A 22,559-nucleotide genomic window follows, 5' to 3' on the forward strand; every position below is an offset into this window, starting at 1 on the left:
ATCAATCAAATGAGTCACTCCACAAAGCACTGGCTAAATCAAGTGTAAAAATCAACTGTTTCCTACAGTTCAATCTTTGTGAGGTAGACAGAAATATATATATTTTAAACTGTACAGAAGCTTGGCAAATATTTTTTACAACAGGATGAGAACATATATTTATATATATATATGTATATATAATATAATATATTTTATAAGCATGCTTAATATTTTGAAACTCATAAACAGACCTTCTACAAAAATACTTTATTCATACATATAATAGAAATGATAGTCAGTCACAAACATGCTTTCTAAAAAACTGCTTCATCTAGATGAACATTTTTGTCGTCTCCTCCAGGTTTAAATCATGGCCATCACTTCATACATTGTCCTGGAAGTAGTTCTGTCCTCTCGTGCTGGCTCAGTGTTGTTCCACTCAATGAAGAGAGCGTAAATGCCAGCTCCAAGTGCTGCACCCACCATGGGCCCTATCAACTGGATCCAAAACCAGGAATCTCCAGCTCTGCAGTAGGGACACGTACACATGAATAATAATGACAAGGCACAAATTAACTGTGTAGTTATTATCACAGCTTCCTGCATGAATTAAACCCTTAAATTCTTCCTTGATTGGGTCGGCCACCACTGAGCAGGTCAACACAACCTGTTTAGTTTCTCTCTGGCTCAGAGCTTTTTTCAAGTTTAAGGAAATTACTGAAGCAAGGTCTGACATCAGACTAATTCTTTACAGAAAGCTTAGATTGCAAACTGGGTGCATGGAGTAAGAAAGTTTACCAGTGAGGGAGAAACTAATGTTAATTATCATATGGGAGGATAGCAGAGAGGTGAAAGACTCCCATGTTAAGACCTTGTAAGCATTCATATGAGACAACATCCTCATTCATCCAAGGGTTAGAAATGACTTCGTGTGGACAATATAACACTATATCCTATTTTTGCTTTAAGATAGGTGAGATGAATGATATCACTCTCTGGTTTGCATTGAGGCGTATTGAGCAAAAAGTGACATTTACCTATCTGCATCCCTTAAAAACATTAACTATCCCCAAAAATGTCAAGCTGCTCATTTATTGAAAGAATATAAACAACTTGGTCTGATACAAGGATTTTCAAACACTTGTACTGAGTAGGTGACACTGAGTAGGTGACATTTTAAACATAGCCGGTCATAGATTATACCAGCACTTTTGGATTCTACATCATTAAAATTACCTGAAAACATCCAGGCCCCAGCCAGCCGCAATCATGAAGAGCCATGGGCTGACGTCCTGAGCTGCGTTGAGGGGAGCGGGGTTCAGACCCGTGAACACTGCGATGGCTATGATCATCAGGCTGATGGCCAGAGGCGGCAGCAGGCCTTTTGGATTGCCGTTGTTGTTCTCGCCCGTGAAGGCCAGTCTGGCCACGATCAGAGCGGCTGTCTCAATCACCTTCAAAAAGCATAAGGAAATTAACAACAGTTACGTTCCATTGATGTTGTTATGGAGAGGATGTTTTTCAGTAACCCTATCTGCCCTGTTGTTTTGTGTAAGCTTATCATGAGGCTTCCCCTTTATCCTACTTTCAGTCTGTATAAATCAGCGTTACTATAGTTCCATAAAAAAGTCAATAGATGATAATTACTCTGAAGGTTAACGATTAATGTTGCCGGTGTTGCTATTTGATTTACTTCACTAATGCTGTTACATGCAGAAACCATGGCCTTTTAGAAATCAAATCAATTGGGAAGCAATTTTAACAAACAACCCAAACTGAAAGCACACAAAATGTATATGATCAACAACAAGTAAAAGAGAAGAAAACGTGTTAGACCTTAACTCTCCTAGCAGCCTTCGCAAATACAATAACCACCATGTCAATCTCACCTCACATCCATAACAGATGATAGTTATTCTCAGTACTGGAGGCTTTTCTCCATTTATGATTGCATTCATTCATGACTGCACAAAATGCACGCTCACAGATCATATCAGTATCTTTAGGCTCACATGCATCTCTGTGCTCTACATCAATGATTCCATAAAAAGAGGTAAAAGCCCTCCAAAGCTAATAGCTGAAATAAGATCTATATTTCTATATTATTTCTATATTTCTATAAATCATAAGCCCCTACCTGATCCAAAAACCCATTAAGGACTGAGGTATATTCGTTGGGACAAGATGCAAAGATGTCGGCTGTGTCATTGGACACACTGGATACTCCATTGGTATATGCCATCAATGCATCTGAGAAAAAGAAAATTCAATCATCATTATCATTAATAGATCACACATAAAAAAAACTGTATTGAAATATCAGGAAGCAGGATATCTAGATTAGTTGGGGCATGACCGGATTTTCCTGCTTTCTGAGATAGTGTCTCATAGTGTTGACGTTTACATGTTGACACCTACCATAGTACAACCCATAGAAGACATGGGCTCCAGCGTAAGAACCCAGGAACTGTGCCGCCACATACAAAGGAAACTTCATCAGTGGCAGCCTCCTCAGGACCACCATGGCCAAGGTGACTGCAGGGATCAAGTGGGCTCCTACAACAAAGCAGATGAATGAAAGCAACAAAAAACTTTATATTCCATCCCTTCTGTCATGCAGTGGAACTCAACAAGACATCCAGATGTGGTCAACTGGAGTTAGCCCTCAAATTATAAATGACAAAATAGCTGCTGATTCTTAATTAATTGATCAATTGACTAAAAGGGTCCAACATCTAACCCCAAGCTCGTTGAGATGCCTAAGCCAAGTATATTCAAAGTCTTTGCAGTGGCAGTGTGTCGGGTGATTTAACTCTCTGGCATCTTGGTTTTGACCTCACTGTGGTAACACCACTTGGGATATCAGCCATGCGCCCATTGTTGATCTCCCCATCCTGTTCGCCAACACTGACCAAGACAACCAGCCAGACCTGACATAATCTGCCTGAATCTTTATAAGGCAACTGTAGCCTGCAGGTCATTACACTGACCATGATGTGCCTGCCACACAGAGCTGCGAAAACTACTGAACACACCAAAAAATTGTGGTGTGACAGAAAAAGCCTATTTTGCTTCAGGAAACTACGTCTGACAATTTTCAGCATTTTCTGCCCCATTGATCATCAACATTAATGCTTATATGATAATGAAAATAACTGATAGTCACAAAACTGACTTACAGGATAAAATGTTTGTCTCTGAACTAAGAAGTAATTGTGTTGTAATGACTGTGTATACATATATGAAGTGTGGGTGCGAGTGTTACCTGACACTTCACCTGCCACGTTAACGGCCAACATGAGTACCAGAGTAACTCCCGTGTTGTAGGTCAAGACGTTGCCCCAAGCCCCTCCAGTGAACACCGCCTGGGCTACTAACCCACGTACAAAGAGCTGGGACAGAAAGGGAAAAAAAACCCACAGAGGATGGGAGAATGGTTATTGTAATTGTACCCAACATTAACACTAGCCCTCTTGTCCAGCCTCTGACTGCCAAAGATGATTAGTCTAACTTGGAAACGTTCAGGAAAAACACAATAACTGAGAAACAGAAACAACTCTTACAAAAAAGAAGAGAAGAACAGATTCTGCTTTACAGTGTAAAGTGAATTGATCAATTGCTAATTTCTCTACTGACCTCAACTGAATGGAAATTACTTAATGCATCTACAATAATACTGTTCGTTTTTTTTTGTTTAACAGGTCTCCATGGATGAGATATGATGAATAAAGATGAGTCACATCTTGTTATAAATTCTAGCAACTCTCTGACATGTGAGAGATTTATTTCTGCTGATGGAGACATATGAGAGACAGCAGTCAGAGACCCTGGGGACACAGTTTGACATCTTATTATTAGCATACAGGTTCATAGCTTAAGAGCGGCAGTTTAAACTGGATGACAGGTGTAGAGGGAGGTACTCACTACCAGGATAAACATCCCCAGAAACTCTGTCATGAACTCCTTTGTCAGCCCAAGAAACATCGCCTTCCACGTGTTCACTGTTGTTGTTGTTGTTGTTGTTGTTGTTGTTGTTGTCGTCTGGATCTCCATGATGTTCTTCCACTAAAACAAACAGCTAAACCACTCAACTCTCAGACGTCTTGTCAAAAAGTTATTGCTTGCCAGAAAATGACAAAGTTTTAATTGCCCTGTTTATATGCTTCTACAGCTGTTTTTTATGTGAATCACTCTGTTACAAAGTGAGTGTGCGTTGATAACAAAGGTGTGTATTTGGAAAGCTAATGATCACAATTGAGGTTTGGTTTGGATTATTGGCGGGTGAGTTAATATTTGATAGCTAACAGAATGAGGAGCAAGTAGGTGAGTCTGCCTCAAGTTGAGGTTGGCGCGAATGCCTTTGTACTTTAGGCAGAAGCAGTTGATGGTGAAACTACTGGGCAAATCTTCAAGGGCATTCTGAAGATAGAGATCCGACAACAAAGGTACTTCTTTCATGCTGTGAGAGCAGTATAGAAGTAGCCAGTGACATGTCATCAAGTCATCAAGTCAGTCAGACCATTGTCAGTAACACAACCCTGGCTGTTCGCCTACTGATTTTTCTATTTTCTGTAAAAAGTGAAGAATGTAAAGTGGCAGAGCTGAGCTTTGAAATTGTATTTACCATTGGGATAGGGATAATGCTCCATTACCTGAGGGAGACAGCATTGTACTAAATAATTAAATAGGCCCTTGAAAACACTGATTCAAATTCCAACATTGTAATTAAGTAGACATTAATGCCGCCCGCCATTAAACCAACAAAGAAGAAGAACCTAAAGGCTTGCTCCTAGCGGCTTACAGTACCTCTAGGAATGGTGCAGCTTGACAGTAGATGGGGGTAATGCACCTTGATGTAGTTTTCCATCCGCCAATAAACCAAATAAAGAAGAAGACGAATCCATCAAATATAAGTAACATGAATGAAATCAAGGCATAATAATGAGATACTAAGTCATAATAATGAGATGCTATGTCATAATAATGAGATACTATCTCATAATTATGAGATGCTAAGTCATAATAATGAGATGCTATGTCATAATAATGAGATACTATCTCATAATTATGAGATGCTAAGTCATAATAATGAGATACTTAGTCATAATAATGAGATACTGTCTCATAATTATGAGATGCTAAGTCATAATAATGAGATGATATGTCATAATAATGAGATACTATCTCATAATTATGAGATACTAAGTCATAATAATGAGACGCTATGTCATAATAATAAGATACTATCTCATAATTATGAGATGCTAAGTCATAATTATGAGATACTATCTCATAATAATGAGATGTTAGGTCATAATAATGAGATAGTATCTCATAATAAGGAGATGCTAAGTATTAATTATGAGATACCAATTGTTTTTCTTCATCACAGTGGCGGAAATGGGCTTCCATACATTCTATACTTGCTTTCATTGTGTTCATCGCACTATATTAGGACACATTATGTCCCTGCATTCAGACTGTCAGGAAGCACTGCTTTACCTTAACAGTGTTACAATCTCGCCTCTGGCTGTGGGAAAGGCTCCGAACACTACATGAACCATGATAACAACTCAAGCTTTAATATATCTAAACGCTGTAATTGTATAAAGCGTTGGTTTTACACACTGGTCGTCCAAACTGTGGGGAAAACTCGCCTTCAAGACTAAGCGCAGGGACAATATGTGAGAAACCAAACATCGCGAGACTACCGTCAGAGTGGCGCCAACACAAGAAGTCCAGAGATAAACACGCCGCCTTGTGACTTGTCTTCCGAGCTGAACTATTGTAACTCAGTCTGCTCCGGTGGTTTGGAACTGTAGCTCTGATGTTAATACACATGTTTAGTTTCTGTTGAGCTCTGTGTGCTTTGTTTTCACTCGGCGAACGATGTCGGACGCGCTGTCAGACGACGGCAGCCATGAAGACAGCCAGGAGGACGTGATGACCCCGGCGGAGCTGATCGTCAAGCTGGAGGAGGTGAGCTGATGTAGATAGATAGATAGATAGATAGAGAGAGTACTTTATTCATCAAGGGAAATTAAGTTGTCATAGCAGCCGGTATATTTGAATACAATAAAATACAATACAATAGAATAAAATAAAAAATATTGAGGTAGAAAGAATAAAAAACAGAAGCACAAGATAAAATAATATAAAATAGGCAGATAAAGTGCAGTGGCAAGATGATGTTAATAGTACTGATGATACGATGATATGATGATACGATGTTATTGTTAGACAGTATATTAGAATAGTACAGTATATATAATATAACATAATATACATTTATATATGATAGTAATTATACCAATATAAAAGCAGTATATAATAATAATGGCAGCAACAGTATATATAATAATAATAGTAATAGTGATATAATAATAGTAATTATAACATGTACACATGTATAAATATGTGTATATAGACTTATGTTTACAAAGAATATACAGAGAGTATGATCGCACGGTGCAGCCGCAGACACACTCTTCTGTCCCCGGGGAGCTTGTCCCCTCGGTCCTCATGCTCCCGTCTCAACCTTGTCGCAGGCCTGGCTGAATGAGAAGTTCTCCCCGGAGCTGATGGAGAACAGGTCGGAGGTGGTGGAGTGTGTGATGGAGCAGCTCACTCACATGGTAAATGCAGCTGCTGATCGTCACTGTATGTTCACACACACTCGTACAAGTATTAATAGTGCACTGTAAACATGCTGGGAAAGACCTGCTGTGTGGTGAACTTTGCACAAGTAATATTGAAATATCCAGAAATTATGTATTCCACAGTGGAAATGTTGGACTTTACTTTGAAATATCTCTTAATCTGTACAGTAAAAATGTCTGATATTCAGTATGTAGGTAGCCTGAGAGGTCCTGAACACAGTCATATCAGTCGTCTCTCTTTGGAATTATTGAGCAAAGTCTTTTTATAGTACTTTGAAATATCCAGAAATGAACCGATTTGATTGGGCACATGTTTGACTTTACCTTGAAAAATCTCTTAATCTATACAGTAAAAATGTTTGATATTCAGTATGTGGATAGTCAGAGAGGTCCTGGACACAGGCATGTCAGTGTCTCTCTGGAATTATTGAGCAAACTGTTTTTATAGTACTTTGAAATATCCATAAATTAGCTACTTGAAGCAGAACATGTGTGACTTTAATTTTGTAAAATCTCTTCATTGATATAGTAAAATTGCTATTCATAAAAATGACACAGGTAATACGATATATACTTCTTCTGAATATAATCCAATAAATTTTACTTTCAATTATGCATTTTGTATATGCTCCATGTCAACAGTTTATTTAGAAAACCGGATGTTCTTCCTCTAACTTCGAGTACCCTATCGCTCGCTCCCCGTTCCCGTTCTGGGCGGTTCGGATGCGTTTACCATAAATATCAGTATATGGGTGCAGTGGAATTTCCGTGTCGGCTGATTTGACCAAAGAGTTGTGAGTGTCGGCTGGCTTGACCGCAGTCATTGGAGCTAAATGTACTTAGACAAAAAAATATCTGTGAGTGCTGTAGTCTTGACTGACATTAAAGTACTTTGATAATATACTTCAAATTGAATCTTAGGCGAAGTACAAGCGAGGATGAAATTGACTTTATTTTCACCCATGTCTGTCGTCAGCTGTTAAACCAAAAATAGTCCTCACACTTGAGAAGCTGGAAATATTACTGCTCTAAATGGTTATTATTACCATGCTGAGTAACTAACACATATTTCAACTTGACTTAGATTACTGACTTGTATTACTGCTAATGTTTGGAATACCTATGGCAGATGCAGCTGCGGAGACAGAGGTTGACCTTACTTCTTTATTCGTTCATAATAATAATAATAATCAAATAATTTAACCAGTGAATGTTGTTAGTTTTCTTGTTCTTGTCATTGTCGGTCATCATGAATGAAATGGTGGTGATGTTAATGTGAATAGGAAGCCAACTTGCAGCGGGTGAAGAAAGGTGACGCCAAGGCCAGTATCCATCGCATGGAGATCGATCGGATCCGCTTCGTTCTGAGCAGCTACCTGCGCTCTCGTCTGCAGAAGGTCAGTCACATCAACAATACAAGCGTGCAAATGAAAACTCATTCCACTCAGGTTTGTTGACAAGATTTCCTTTTTTATGTTTTTCTCATGTCAAGATTGAGAAGTTTTTCCCGCATGTCCTGGAGAGAGAGAAGTCTCGAGGCGAGGGGGAGCCCTCCCTGCTCTCACCCGAAGAGTTTGCCTTTGCCAAAGAGTGAGTATAGCAGGACAATGTCAGAGCTGTTTGTGTAAGTTACTGCTGTGTTATGATACTTGTGGCTTCATCCACACAACTACATTTCAGTTTTTAAAAGGGAGCGGTGTTGCTACGTTTACACCTGCCATTAACACTACTCAGAGAAAAACAAAGACATTTGATCAAAATTATCAAAATCCTTGGTCTGCATTTTAGTGTTGATAGGCAGAAACGGAGAAATTTTGTAAATGATGACGAAGCCACACTCATTCGCTTCCTGATTGGAGATTCTTTATGACATGGAGCTAAAAAAAGCTTTTCTGGATGTAGATAGTTTTCATTTTAAAATGCACATTTCAAACTGCATGTGATGTAGCCTGAGATTTAAAACTCTTGTCTGTCATACAGGTATTTAGCAAACACAGAAACCTATCTGAAGGCTGTGGCACTGAAGCGCATGCCCCCCAACCTACAGACGGTGGATATGATCAAAGCAGGTAAAAATCACTCTTAGTTTTGACACACAGGCTCTATCACTATTTGCTCTGACATGACCCAATACCTGAAATGCTTCTATATGGTGGCATTTGCACTGATATTTTCACTGACTGGCCCATGTATCCTTATGTAACCCCAGTGCCTCAGCCCTGCTTGGACTCCTTTGTGTTTCTGCGGGTGAAAGAGAGACAGGAGAACATCTTGGTCGAGCCTGAAACAGACGATCAGAGGTACTGTAGTCACTTGACTCCTTGTCACTGTTTAAAACCCCCAGTAGGTGGCAGTGTTACCCTTTCCCATTCAGTACTGTTCCATGTTTCTGCATAGATACTAAAACAACTGATAATATCTCTGCTGCATCTCTTCTATCAGAGAATATGTTGTGGATCTTGAAGAGGGCTCTCAGCACCTGATGCGGTATCGAACTATAGCACCACTTGTTTCGAGTGGAGCTGTACAGTTGATTTGAATGTGGAGGTAAGTAACGGCAAGTGTAACTGTTTTCATCTTTCTCATTATCTCAACACTGCCCTCACACCCTCTTGAACAGACGTCTGCTAATTCATTTCTGCAGATCTTACATAAGCTGCTGCTTTGCTGTGACATCTGGATGTATTTTTAGATCTCACTTGTTTTTGCAGCGTTCACTGTCTCTTGGCAACAGTATGAAAGAAACCTTTTTTAAGAATGCTTACAATGTGTCAGACTTGTCATCTCACATAACTTAGCAGTCAGACTTTACTTGTATACAATACAACACAGGGTGCTTTACACAATTATAGCAATAAAAGCAATACCCCCCACTTGTTTAACCACCCAATCCATTTATTTTAATTTTTTTATCTCTTTTTTCAAGAAAAACCTGGGAGTAAGAGGCATTTACAATCAGAAAATCAATACCACACAACAAAGAGTTGATAAATAAAAGAAGCACAAAAAGAACTTAATTAAAACATTTACATGAATCATGAACCACCAGACAACAAAGATTTTATATCAGTAATGGGAATGTAAGACTTCAGTTTATGGACAGATTGCAGCTCATTTAATTTAAAAGCTGTGTAACCCCTCAGCTTAGTGTGAGCAAAGGGGACATTTAAGGTGATATAGTTACTGCACCGTGTACTGTAGTGACCAGTTTTAAATACACAGATCAAGACAATATTAACAAGAACCGAGGAAACGTTATTGTGAATCTCATATTTGAAATGAGAGTCAACAAAGGCTAATAAAACGATAAAGATAAAACAATCATATGCTAAGAGAGATATGAAAATGGTAAAGATAACAGTAAAATGCTAAAATAGATGTGACAAAGGTAATACTATATGTGAAATAATTTAATAAATAAATAAAAAAGGATATATATTTCTTAGATGTATAAATTCATACATATAAATCCATTAAATGAAAAGATTAGTGTAGAATTTGCTTTCAACTTAACTGCAGTTTACAATGAATTACAACCATCACACAGTGATTTTTCTGTTCCAGGTCTGTGTGTTGGTGTGGATGGCTCCAGGTGATCATGAACCTGCAGAGATCACTCGTCCTTGAAAACACCCAAGTTGTGGCACCATGGCTCCAGGAGATGTAACCCGGTGGAAACTATTCCTGCCAAATATAAGATCACCACTAATGAGAAGTGAAGGCTGGGAAAGAACCCGGTTTACAGAACCAGCTCTTGCAGAGCTGTGGTGTTAATCATGGCCTTTTAAAAAAAGTCATTACATAACATAAGTTCAATTAGATTTCTACAGCTATAATGCATTCTGGTGTGTTGGTGTTTTATGAGACCTCTAAAGACTCTATCAAATCTGCTTGTCATCATTCCTTTTATTCTACATGCAGATGCAGATTATTGGATTTTTTTCCTTTGCTGCTCAATAACAGGACACCTCAAATGACCTGAAGGTGAAATTGTATCTTGGCATCACAGTGCCTATCACTCCCTGGTGCAGATATTCATTTGCTTGTATATTTGAAAGATTTTTTCATTTTGGTGATATTCACACTTATGTAAACTGTCATTATAAATAATTGTATTCCTATTGATGTTGTTCTTTCCTAACTCTCATGGATCTTTTCACCTTGACTACCAGATCCGGTTTTATCTGCCTTTCAGCGTCTCTCTGCTTCACAGCATTGAAGTTTCTTTAGATTTTTTCTCTGTAGTCTCACCCTGAGAGGATGTGTGGAACATTGTCTTCTCTGAGATTGTTTTAATAGCTTTGTTATGTAAGGATCTCAGAGGGAGCGGTCAGTGCCTATTTTTTGCCTGCACTGAACTAAACAGCGTCAACAGTCAGTCATCATCTTGATTTCCAGATCTAGCTAATATCAAATCCTAAAACTCTGTGGAGAGATGAGGTATTTAGAGCACGCGAATGCTCCTATTTGTATTTAAATGCTTGAAATTTGAAGCAGTGTTCACATTGACCTTGGAAATAGTTCAAGATGTGGATTTAAAAGAATAAAACCTTAAAAATGTGAATGGTTGAGAGTATTTCAGTTTATTATTCATCCAGCACAGCAATCAACTTCATTATTCAACCTCTGTAAGATCTCTTGTTGTCTTTGTGCAATGGCAGAAAGTCAAATTTTGACTGAAAGACTTTCATAAAAATTCTTAGGTTTAAATCATTCAAATGTCATTAAATCTGGTGTCCAAATACATATCTGCATATAGCAGGTGAGTGTCATGTAACTGGATATGTATGCACATACTTGGCTCAATTCTTGAATAGCTGACTGGCATGCTGAGGCTGGCATGTAATCCGGCTCTTCCTTATGCGTCAAACATGTTTATGGATTCCAGGACAGCGATCCTTTCAGGACACAAGCCAACCAGCAGTGAACTTGGATCTGTGTCTATTGACAAGTCTGAGAATAGAGCCCAGGATGACTGGAATAGTTTCCACTGGGTAGAATTACATGTAGACCACACCCTCAGTACAGTACACCTGTAAGTGGTATTATCTCAGTGGACGACACATCTTAGGTGACTGTACAAAGACATAAATTCACATAAATCTTTACAGAAAACACTGATGCAATAACATTTTCATGTCGTGACAGTCAAACTGAACTAAGCTACATACAATGAAAGCATGGCAAAAATTAAAAACAAGGACTTCTGCTGTACATGAGCTCAAATTGTTCTATGCTGAGCTGAAACAGGATGAGCACAAAACCACAACATTCAGCTGATTGGTCAGGAGAGTGAAGGGGGAGGAGCAAGTTACATGACGTGACAAGTGAGGTAGTGTATATAGGACACTGTGCCAGACTCCTGTGGGGATGAGTGAGACTACAGGCGACCACCTGCTGCTCATGTGTGTAAGTACAATTTTCAATTAGGTGAGACATTTCAATGTGTCACAGCATTGATTTTGATTAGTTAAAATAGTGTGGTTCTATTTTCCAGTGTAATGGAAATGTTTTAATTGGTGTGTGGAAAGGTTGACCAGGTTGTTTATCTAAAAGGGCAACTTTCGGTATACGATTATAGAGGCTTCAACTTTATGGTCTCATTGCTTATGGTTGGAAACTGGAACCTGCAGTGTCACTCCAGGGCTCTTTCACAGAGGCGTGAAGTCAGGATGTCTCCCATACTAATAAGAAACCAGGATGGGTAATAAAGACCTTTACATAGCCATGGGGGAGGGGGGCTGTGGGTTATGAGTTATGAGAACACAGGGCTCTCCTCTGTTCTTTGCCCATTGCGCATGTCATTCTGGTGATTGTGCTGTGAGTCAGATGCTGAACTGAAGTGTGTAACTTTGTGCTTGATTCACAGAAATTGCCACCACACTAGAAATCCACACAAACATTGAGGATAATATTTCCATAATTCAGCCTCGACCACCGGCATGGAGATCTCCAATAGAAAGTAAGCCATAATAAGTGTGCCTGCTGCATTATCTTTCATCATTTTTTCAATTTGTTTGAGTGAGGGTGAATTGTAATCATCAAAGCTGCAGTCTTTATTGAAACCGTTTGTTTTTTTTTGTCCTTTGCAAGTGTCCTGCCAGTGGCTGGCTTCGGGTCAATGGCCCAGTCAGCCGGACTTGTGGAGATCGCCGTCAGGCTGTGCTTGAACCAGCGTAAACAACTGTGTCCTCACGTTTGGGTTCCCATCCTGAAACCTCAGCGGCCGTGCCTCCGTGCTCAGGTGTCAGATCAGCTGCCCTCTGACATCCTGAGTCCATCTTACCCAGCCCTCCCTTTTCTGTCCTTTCTGGACGACGACGACTTTGACGATGATGTTTTGATCCCAATTAAGAATAGACATGTGGTTTTCGCTGACTCAATAGGATTGTCCCTGACAGCTGTGCGAGAGTTTTCCGATGAAGAGGAGCAGTCCGACCTCAACCTACTGCCGTCGCTGCCTGACATGGGAAGCATGACAGCGAACAGCTACAGCTGCACCGTCAGCACATGTTGTCCTGGGACACGGCTCAAGTTGGGCTTCCCGCAACCCGCTGCGGATTTCCAGGCCTTCCGCGCCAAGCTGGCAGAGAGCATGGTTACCCTGGAGAACTGCAGCGTCACAGAACAGGCCCTCCAAGGAACCGTTCGAATCAGGAACCTCAGCTTCCAGAAGGACGTGCGTGTGCGCATCACCTTTGACTCCTGGCAGAGCTACAAAGACGTGCCCTGTACGTACCTGCAGAAACGATTCGGAGGACCACAGACGGACATCTTTGAATTTGACATTGCCATTCCTAAAGTGCTGGATGCCAAAAGGAAGATAGAGTTCTGTTTGTGTTATTCACCTGGAGGGCAGAGCAAACCTTTTTGGGACAATAACGATGGACAGAATTACAGCATTGCAGTGTGTGTGAGCTCACATCTCTGTTGTGGTTAGGGTCTAAGTGACAGGGCATGAGTTACTGAACTTATAAAAATATAATTTTTTTCATCATACATAATACATTTGTTCTGGATAAAAATAAGGTGGAGAGTTTTTATTACCTTTGCATCACACTGAATTGAATCTTATATTTCCATAAACCTAAATTCTGGTCACTTTTGTGTAACTACATTTTCTCTCCCAGGTCTCTCTCACATTTCATCCGCAACTAGGTGACCTTGTTCTTCGGGGGCACTCTATTGTCGTTTCCTACATGTTGGCAACTCGTCAGCCCAAGTGCACGAGGGAGTGGATCCCTTTTCACATGTTTGGGATGTTGGGATTCAAACATAGGTCATAGATTACTGTGGTCCGACAAACAGAAACACGAGAGAAGCTAATCTTAGCTCGGTCCTGTTTATAGAGCTGAGGCTTACTGTCAGAGACTGATGGCAGGGCTCACTGTGTTGGCATCGTCACCATTATCTTTCTCTATGTTGTTCAGAACCCCAACACAATGACTCGCCCTACTTTCACTGTCACACTGCAACATTTAGACATTGGGCTCTTTTTTGACAATTTTAGTTCATTGTTTACAGCGATTAGAACAAGTTAATTTAGGGCTGTAACTTGTAAAGACAGCTGCATCAATCTTGGCACTGCTTTGCCACTTAGATCCCACAGTGTCTATAGGGATAACATTCCATCAATCCATTATCTTAATATCTTAACTTTTGATAGTCGAGATGGGAGCTGGAGCCAATCCCAGCTGACAGTGGGGGAGAGGGGGCGTACACCCTGTACAGGCTGCCAGCAAATTGCAGGGCAGGAGCACAGTTAATTCATCAATTTTAACTCTTCGGTTAGCTTTTAAGAAAGGATTCAAGAGCCTAATGTTTAGATATTTGACTATAAGGCTTTTTTAAAGACAAAAAAAGTCTGGCGGTGACTTCACTGAGCATCACAAGAAGCAGCGGCTGTGATTTAAAGCCACTTTCTTTTAAAAGGGGCACACTTTGTGCATTTGAACTTGTTGGCTGTATCAAACTTAAATATATTCATGAAGCTAGTCGTCCAGCATAGGGAAAAATGAAATCGAACACAGGAAAGAAAATGTAAAAGAGGTAGGAAATGCCATAAGAACACCAGAGAAGACAGATGACTCTCACAAACAAGGATCACAGATTTTCTCCATTACACTGAAGACTATCAGGTTTAGTTTAGTTTTTCAATTATGTTTTGTTCATTAGTCACAGGTGGAAGTTTTCTCTATTTCAATCTGTGACTATTTCCAAAATTCCTGTGACACACTGGAAGTTACTCACTATTCTAATCCAGGTAGGAGGGAAGAAGGAAAGCACCATGCACACACCTCGAGAGGTGGGCTGTTCCCTCTGTTTTCTAACCTACACACAATGAACTCCACTGTTTCGTCCTCTGCAAAACTCTGTCTTTCAGCATTGTAGGCTCACAAACTCCCAGCTCCGTCTCACATCCTCCTCAGCGTCCCACGCTAATGTTGCACACTTTGCAGCTTGGGTCTTTCTTGGCATTGGCTGTGGTCAGACTCATCAGCTGGTGATGTCCACTGATCTGCTCCAAGCTGCCCTGATCCAAATGAACCGGCTCTGTGAAAAGCACCTCGAGGATGACATCGCTGGAGTGGCAGAACAGAGGCTCTTCCCCTTCCCTCTGGGGGGGAGTGTATGTCAGGAAGGGGTTGGAAGCCAAGTCCAGCATGGGGAGGCGGGTACGACAGAAGGTATCTCCCTCTGAGCCGACAGGGGCTAGCACCAACACCACATAATGGTAGGCTGTGTACATACAGTAGAAGTCTGCAAAGTACAGACAGATGTCAGGGTTCAGCAGGTGTCCAGCCGGGATCTGGTAACGCAGCGGGCCATAAGGGGAATCTTTGGGAGGTAGACCTGTGTCAAACTCAGTGCTGCAGCTGAAGAAGACTCCCTGTAGTTTGGCATTGATGGGAGAACCGTGACTCCCACTGTTGTCTTTCAGAGCTGGGCGCATCAGTCCTCCACATTCCCCCCTAATCCAAGAGGTGAAGAGGAAAACAGCATTACACTTAACTGCTGCAGGTATGGCTTTAGTTTTACAATAGAGAGAAAAGAATGCAGCACTGACCTGACGTAGTCAAAGTATTCGGTGTGCTGGTTGCGATAAAACACAGAGAATTTCAGCAGCCTCCCTGCGGAGCCTTTTGCCTTGTCAAGAAGCTGCTGTAGGTGTTCCATGGCATAGTCTGCAAAGCGGGTAAGAACTGTGTAATCACATAAAGTCTGCACCCCTTTCATATGCTAATGACTACCCAGTGCTCAGCCAGGATTGTTATTATGCCATTTATGTGCACTGTACTTCTATGTCCTTTTCTTGTGTTGCTCTCATATCCCGCAGCATACCTTATATCAGGGTTACCTTAGCTGTCACACATGCTGTGTCTTACCTCCAGTGCAGAACTCCACCACCTGGCTCCACTCTGACACCAGGTAGTCCCCGTCTGGCTGTCGGACAGCAGTTTGAACAGCTACGCAGTACTCTGTCCGAGGGCTGAGGAACCAGTGTCCCCTCACTGCCATGGGGAGAGGAACGGCCTTGGCCACAAGCTTGGTTGGCACATCCTGGAGCAAAAAGCAAGAAAAGACTTGACACCGGGGACAGGATGCTAGGGTTTAACATACTGCAGTGGTTTTCATTTCCATTTCAAAGCAGATGTAAATGCGATTGTTAATTCATCTATTCCTCCATAAACTTTGCCTGATTAGCCTGATATTCCACTTCAAACCCAAGCTGCAGTAACTAGGATACATCTAATCAAATCAGCGGCTTTGTTTTGACCAAGGCCTCTTAGAAGCGCAGCTAATTACAACGGACTCAGAGGCCCATATATCCATGGTAACATCTCTGATGCAAGTTTGTTTGTGCCACTTTGTGTATCAGAGAGAGAGAGAGAAACACAGAGAGAGCCTATCATCCATTCAGGAACAGCTCACTCTGTCCTACACCTGCCTTGACTTCACAAAACCAGTTTTCAGCTGTTGAATCTAATGAACCATAATTAGAGTCAGTGTTGAGCATCTGAAATAAATTTTACAATTCAGCTACAGGAGCTGACGTCATCATCATATCAAATTATTCACTGAAATACAAATTGCATTACTAACATCAATGTGCATAAAGCCTTTCCTTTCCCCAAATTATGTAAAATGTGTTAGCCTTGCTAAATACTTTGGCACAGTGATGCTTTGACCAAAATGCTAACCGAAGCATGCTAACATGCGCATAATGAAAATGCTAACATGCTGGTGATAAGCAGTTATAATTGATTAATCATGATAGATAATAAATGACGAATCAGAGAATAACCAAAGTGACTAATTTATCCAGAGGGATGACAGTGTCTAAATGTCATGGGAGTCCAACATCCGAGAATACATAAACAATTTCACTAAATGTCAACTTAATGGTGGTTCGAGGTAAAGTCAGAGGATTACTGCCGTCAGTAGGATTCATCTGCTGGGGTCAAAAATATGGAATTTCATCTAAATCCCTCCATTAGTTGTTGGGATAATTTATCTTGTTGGAGCGAACTGACCGACTTTGCAATCCCCAGAGTTATTATTAGGCATAGCAGCTAGCTCGGCTAAAAATAGTTAGACATCTGTATGGTAATTGGAAAATATATGTGGTTCATGTAACAGGTTCAGTTCATCTGCTGATCCAACGACTGCAGCTGAAAAGGAGCTGGCAGCAAAAAACTGTACAAAGCATCTCCTCTCAGCGCTTGTGATTGACAGTCCCCAGAGAAACACGTTTATTTAAAAAGAGATAAACTATCTATATCAGATTGTCTCTTTACACCTTACGTACTGAATTTAGTGATGTGCATAGAGAGTAATTAACATGAAAACAGTTTTGTGCTGCAGCTGAATTTGTCAGCTTTAGTCCACTCTATGAGGAAACAATGTAAAACTGAGTCACTGGCCCGAAGCTGGTGACTGCACTCATTTTCATTTTGTGCCTGTATTGGAAGTGACTGAAAGGGTGCAACCACGGTTTTCTATGAAGCAGTAAAACTGTTAATCCAAGCAGAACTGAATAAAAATTCATTTTAATTTAAAGATTCAGTGTGTAGCATTTTGTGGTGTCTAGAGGTGAAGTTACATTTTGCAGCTGAATACCCCTCACCTCATCCTCCCCTTCCAAACATGAAATAGAACCTATGGTAGCCTTCAGTTGTCGTAAAAACTCAGAAGGTGTTTAGTTTGTCTAGTCTGGGCTACTGTAAAAAACATGGCAGCCTCCGTGGAGACGACCCACCCCCAAAGTCAATATAAAATATGTGAATATAAAGGGTCCGTTCTAGGGTAAAGTAAACAACAACTGTACAATTAAGATGATTACATATAAGTAACAACATCACTAGGATTGTTTTATATTCAATTCCTGGGTTAGATTCCCTTCACCTACATCTTACACACTGAACCTTTGGGCTTTATTTTATGGTAGAATAAAATACAGGGTGGAATCCTCAGCCAATCACATGCTGTAAATTGATTGGTGGGAATTTGGAAAGTGAGCACAGACAACACAGCAGGGAGCAGATTGCATTTGTAGTTGTTTTAAATGGTCAGACCCTGTGTTTGAAGCGGTTGGGGTCCCTGCTCTCTTTGCGGCTCAGGTCGATGAAGAAGTGCGTGGCTAGGGCAGTGTCGTCCGAGGTCATGTCCCACATGATGCGGAAGGAGTCACAGGTGACCTCGCAAATCTGGATGTTGCATGGGGTGGAGAGAGGGGCGTCCATTTCTGTCACCTAGAGATAAAAGAGGATAGTAAGACAACCGGGACTGTCATAGCAGTGATGGAGACAACATCTGGTAACATCTGTACCATCTTTTCATTACCTTCCTGCTCTTTTCTCTCCTCCTCCCCTCTTTCCTTGCCCTTAACTGTCATTTCCCATTACACAACGAGATACGCTCCCAGCTGAGTGACTGGGCTCTGCCTTCCCCGCGCATTTCATAACCCACCTACAGCAGTCTCCCGGCAACCACCGCACATCTGCAGCCTCCCTCAATCTCCTCCTGTGCTTCTCAAGGAAGGGATCACTGCTGCACCCGTCAGCAGCAATTTAAACTTAAGGTAACTTTTTAAAACACTCCTTGCTGAAGTGCACACTTTATTTTTAAACCGCTGAGCAAGTGAGCTCCTTGCAGCTCGAGGTAAATCTTCAAACAGCTTTTGGGCAGAAATGGGGGAGTGTTAAGTCTGTATCAGCAGCCGGTGATGTATGGTCATATTTCCTTAGCTGCCCAAGAGCAATTTCGATCCAGGCTGCTGCACACAGGCCAGAGTATCAGGCTGGGTCAGGCTGCATTTGTGTTTGATTAGCTGTCACCTACCCTCTTGTAAACTGATGGTGAGTCTCTGCAGTGAGTGCACAATGGTCTTCTTCTTTTACCCTGAGAATCAGTGCATTGTCCATTCTTTCACCGTTTGCATGTCATTTCTATCCATCTTTGGGTTTTGTTATTGCGATAATCTCCTAGAGTTTCCTAAATAATCTTGTGGCTTAAAGAATCATCTGCTTTATTTCTCGGCACAAAGCAGCATGTTTTTTCCTCATTAAAACTCCTCTTACACTGAGCAAGTGCAAAATCACAGATGTGCCCCAAATAACCTTCGAGCGATTTAGAACAAACGATCTTAACATCCTGCAGATGCCTGGTGTAGTGTCACTGTCTGACTGCTATAGGTCTGCTGTAAGGTGCTCTCCAGTCAGGATGATGGACAGGCTGCAGCAGCTCATTAAAGCCTGTGAACTGTGAAATCTGTGCGGTAGCTCGTTTGCACTCGGGCCAGGGGAGAGAGCCGTTGCGTCACGCACGTGTGTTTCCAGGCGTCCGTTTTCCAGCTGCTGTCCTCAGTTTTTAGCACGGCGTCTTTTCAGAGATGATAACTGGGGCAGGAGCAGAATCTCTCAGGACAAGCCATCAAAGTCCTCCATGCATGTCTGTGCGTTCCACTTTTGGATCGAATACGTGTAAGCACAGTTCACGAGCTGGTTTACACACCATTGAGTCTTCATTTCTGTCTGTAAATGGACAGAATATTCTTTGCTGCGACACTTGCTTTGATAGACAGTTGCTCCAAATAAGGGGAGCGCAAATTATTAAAAAGGGACCCACATTAGAAATCATAATTAATCAAAAATTGAGCAGGGCTCAGTTACAATTCCTCAACCGGCTGAAATACAAAACACACAGAGAGATGTTGCTATCTCTGTGAGACAGCAACATGACAGAAGATGCTGCACTCATGCATATGGAGCAGGGCACAGACAGGGTTTTTTTGTCCCTCCAGGGTGAATACTTTAAAACACAACTAGATGGCTGCATGATAGAGGAGGGAAAGACATCATTTTATGACAAAATGTTACTATAGAGGATTAAATGTTTATTGCTGTTCATGAAACGGTCACTCTGTACTGTGTGGAATCCAGCATGCTGTTAAAAAGACATTATGTGCGACTAATACAGTTTCAGCCCTCTTGCACAATTAAACCAAGCATTAACACTTAGGGCAAATGCGCACTAAATCTAATTACATGTCAGTGATATTGTACGACAGATCTAATAAGTGAAGAGGTATTGGAGGGCTGTAATATCATGGTATCACACATCACACACATTCAAAAAGAATTACTGTATTCATCTGACTTCATAGCAAAATGACTTGATAAGAGAACAAATGAAATGCTCCGGCATTATTTTGCATCCATAACTTGTGAGCTCTACAGCCACCAAGAGAAAGACTGACTCAAAAGGAATCTCTTACTTGTATGAGGCTCAAATTCCTGATGGAAGCAGATTTTTGCCGGGGCTGAATTGCTCTATCTTCTTTTTCTGCTTCACTACCTTCTCCTCTGCTGCAGTGGATGATAGATCCCCAAAGAAAACTGATTAGGAGGTGAAACAAACACACAGCTACCTCTTTCCCTCTCTCTAGCTCTCTCTCTTTCTCTCTCTCACCCTCAGTGCCACTGAACTCCCCCCTCCGCCTCCTCCTCCTCCTTCTCCTCCTCCTCCTCCTACTCCGAAAAAATAAAATCTCATTTTTGCTCAGGGCACTGCAGGATGTTTACTCAACTTCTGTGCAGCCACGGAGGATGGATTAAAACCTATAAAAGAGAGAGAAGAGAGAGAGAGAGATGAGTGAGTGAGTGAGTGGGTGGGATTTTCCAACTGGCGTGTGACCATACACTGAAACTCAGTCAACCTCGTCAGCATCCTGTCATGCAGTCACACACAGCTCATCACTCTCCAGTGGTCCTCCCCGAGGCACCAAATCCACACACACACACTAACTGCACATTTAGCTGTGTGCGTACGTGTCACCTCTCAGATAAGGAGTCAGCCTGGACACTAAGGGTGTGTGAGAGAGAAAAAATTACACACCGTCCATTGAGTACTCAGAAGGGAGGATGCTGTTGGTGATATCCCAGTAAATTACATGAAGCACCATGAAGACCTCAAAACATATACATGTGCCAACTGTTCGGCCATATGGACCGACTCCACGGGCCTTCTCCCCCCCCAGCCCCGGGAGGAGGGGGGATGTAAGTCCAAAGTAAGCAGATTTCCACCGGCATTCATTTTCAGAGGGATGTTTTTGTACTGGTTCGACCTCTCGTCCGCCTCTCATCTCTATTTAGGATTTAGATTTAAATTAGAACCTCCCCAGATTAATGGCCATAATCTGCTTCTAAAACAATGGACATAGAATAAAGACAAATAACAAAGGGATTAAGAGATAGTGAGAGTGCAGTCCTTCACTAGCACATAATAAAAAACTCAAATTGAAAAATGACAAAGACACAGTTTTTTGCCATAATTGCACCGACTGTGTGTGTTATTGAAAAGCTTGATTCATATCCAGCCAGCCGTAGATAAGTGATACCCTCGGAGTGTAATTAAACTGCAATCATCCATCATTAGTCATGCCATGACAGGCTGCCTCTGTCCAAATCACCCCCCTGAGCTCCAGACATGGGAACAGTCATTTTGTTAAAGGGAAGAGCTGCCTGTCTGTGTTTATAGATTTATGCTCAATTTACATTAACTACAGATAACATCCAGAAGGACAATTTCTATTGAGTTCGAGTGATGCATGCTCAAAAAAAAATTGTTTGGATTGATTAATCACAGTCCATCCCAGACCAACACTAAGGGCTAGGGTTTATCAACAGGACCAGAAACCAGCATAGTGGTGGAGTGGTTGTTTAACCTATTTAACTTTTGATAAATTTCACTCGTATCTTAAGGCTCCCAGGCACAACATGAAAAATGTATAAATGGTTGATTTTTGTGTTGGCTATGCACTTACACACTCGATGTAATTTGACTTTCAAAAGTCACATCACTCATTAATAATTATATAACGTCTAAATCAAATGCGGTGTCAGGCCACAGCTGTGACACAGTAGCAGTGCATTATTCTGATGTTGTGATATGAACTGGATTGCCATGGACGGATTACTGACTGAGCTTACGAGGCACGGAGCCAGGGGCCCGGCAGGTCACATGAGCTAAACAACCACAAACTACAGCTAAACACTAAACAACAACAGAGACACAAAAACAAACAAAACAGACCTAACATGACCAGAAAGAGAAGAGAAATGACCTGAGAAAAAGTCCAAGGATCCACAGAGAAACATGTCAGTTGTGGTTTGTTGTTTCTCTTACACTCTGGCTGTCTTGCTCTTTTGCAGGAGTGGTCAGGGGTCGTTCTACAACCCTGTGATCCATTGTGCCCATTGTGTCCATCCATCCATGGGGTCCTAATGACACAGCTTCCATGTTAGCTTAGATGTTGCTATTAAATAATACAACATTTTCAGATTTTATTGGAGTTTCCCATTTGTTTGTCATAACTACATGAATTCAATATTTACGTACTTATATTTTGAAAAACCC

The 22,559-nt window shown here is 41.3% G+C and overlaps 4 protein-coding genes across 4 annotated transcripts; 2 read left to right on the plus strand and 2 right to left on the minus strand.

Annotated features, from left to right (window-relative positions):
- Window positions 1-345: 345 nt before the first annotated feature.
- LOC133001517 (aquaporin-9-like) lies at window positions 346-4,035 on the minus strand. Its single transcript, XM_061071112.1, has 6 exons — window positions 3,907-4,035; window positions 3,248-3,374; window positions 2,401-2,538; window positions 2,120-2,232; window positions 1,219-1,436; window positions 346-508 (listed from the first exon to the last, which is right to left on the minus strand). Exons 1-6 carry the CDS (start codon window positions 4,033-4,035, stop codon window positions 346-348), a joined length of 888 nt encoding a protein of 295 aa, XP_060927095.1.
- A 1,696-nt stretch (window positions 4,036-5,731) lies between these two features.
- Window positions 5,732-11,005, plus strand: gins4 (GINS complex subunit 4 (Sld5 homolog)). The gene is made up of 8 exons (XM_061072195.1): window positions 5,732-5,961; window positions 6,531-6,617; window positions 7,925-8,038; window positions 8,134-8,231; window positions 8,622-8,710; window positions 8,851-8,941; window positions 9,084-9,188; window positions 10,206-11,005. The coding sequence occupies exons 1-7, from the start codon at window positions 5,872-5,874 to the stop codon at window positions 9,178-9,180; spliced, it is 666 nt and encodes a 221-aa protein (XP_060928178.1). The 5' UTR covers window positions 5,732-5,871; the 3' UTR covers window positions 9,181-9,188; window positions 10,206-11,005.
- Window positions 11,006-12,368: 1,363 nt separating this feature from the next.
- ppp1r3c2b (protein phosphatase 1 regulatory subunit 3C2, duplicate b) lies at window positions 12,369-13,581 on the plus strand. Its single transcript, XM_061071114.1, has 2 exons — window positions 12,369-12,384; window positions 12,695-13,581. Exons 1-2 carry the CDS (start codon window positions 12,369-12,371, stop codon window positions 13,579-13,581), a joined length of 903 nt encoding a protein of 300 aa, XP_060927097.1.
- Window positions 13,582-15,066: 1,485 nt separating this feature from the next.
- LOC133002404 (phytanoyl-CoA hydroxylase-interacting protein) lies at window positions 15,067-18,388 on the minus strand. The gene is made up of 4 exons (XM_061072207.1): window positions 18,218-18,388; window positions 16,028-16,202; window positions 15,709-15,826; window positions 15,067-15,613 (listed from the first exon to the last, which is right to left on the minus strand). Exons 1-4 carry the CDS (start codon window positions 18,383-18,385, stop codon window positions 15,067-15,069), a joined length of 1,008 nt encoding a protein of 335 aa, XP_060928190.1. The 5' UTR covers window positions 18,386-18,388.
- Between the last annotated feature and the right edge of the window lie 4,171 nt (window positions 18,389-22,559).

The sequence above is a fragment of the Limanda limanda genome, chromosome 5 (assembly GCF_963576545.1).
Source record: "Limanda limanda chromosome 5, fLimLim1.1, whole genome shotgun sequence".
Taxonomy (NCBI): Eukaryota; Metazoa; Chordata; class Actinopteri; order Pleuronectiformes; family Pleuronectidae; genus Limanda; species Limanda limanda.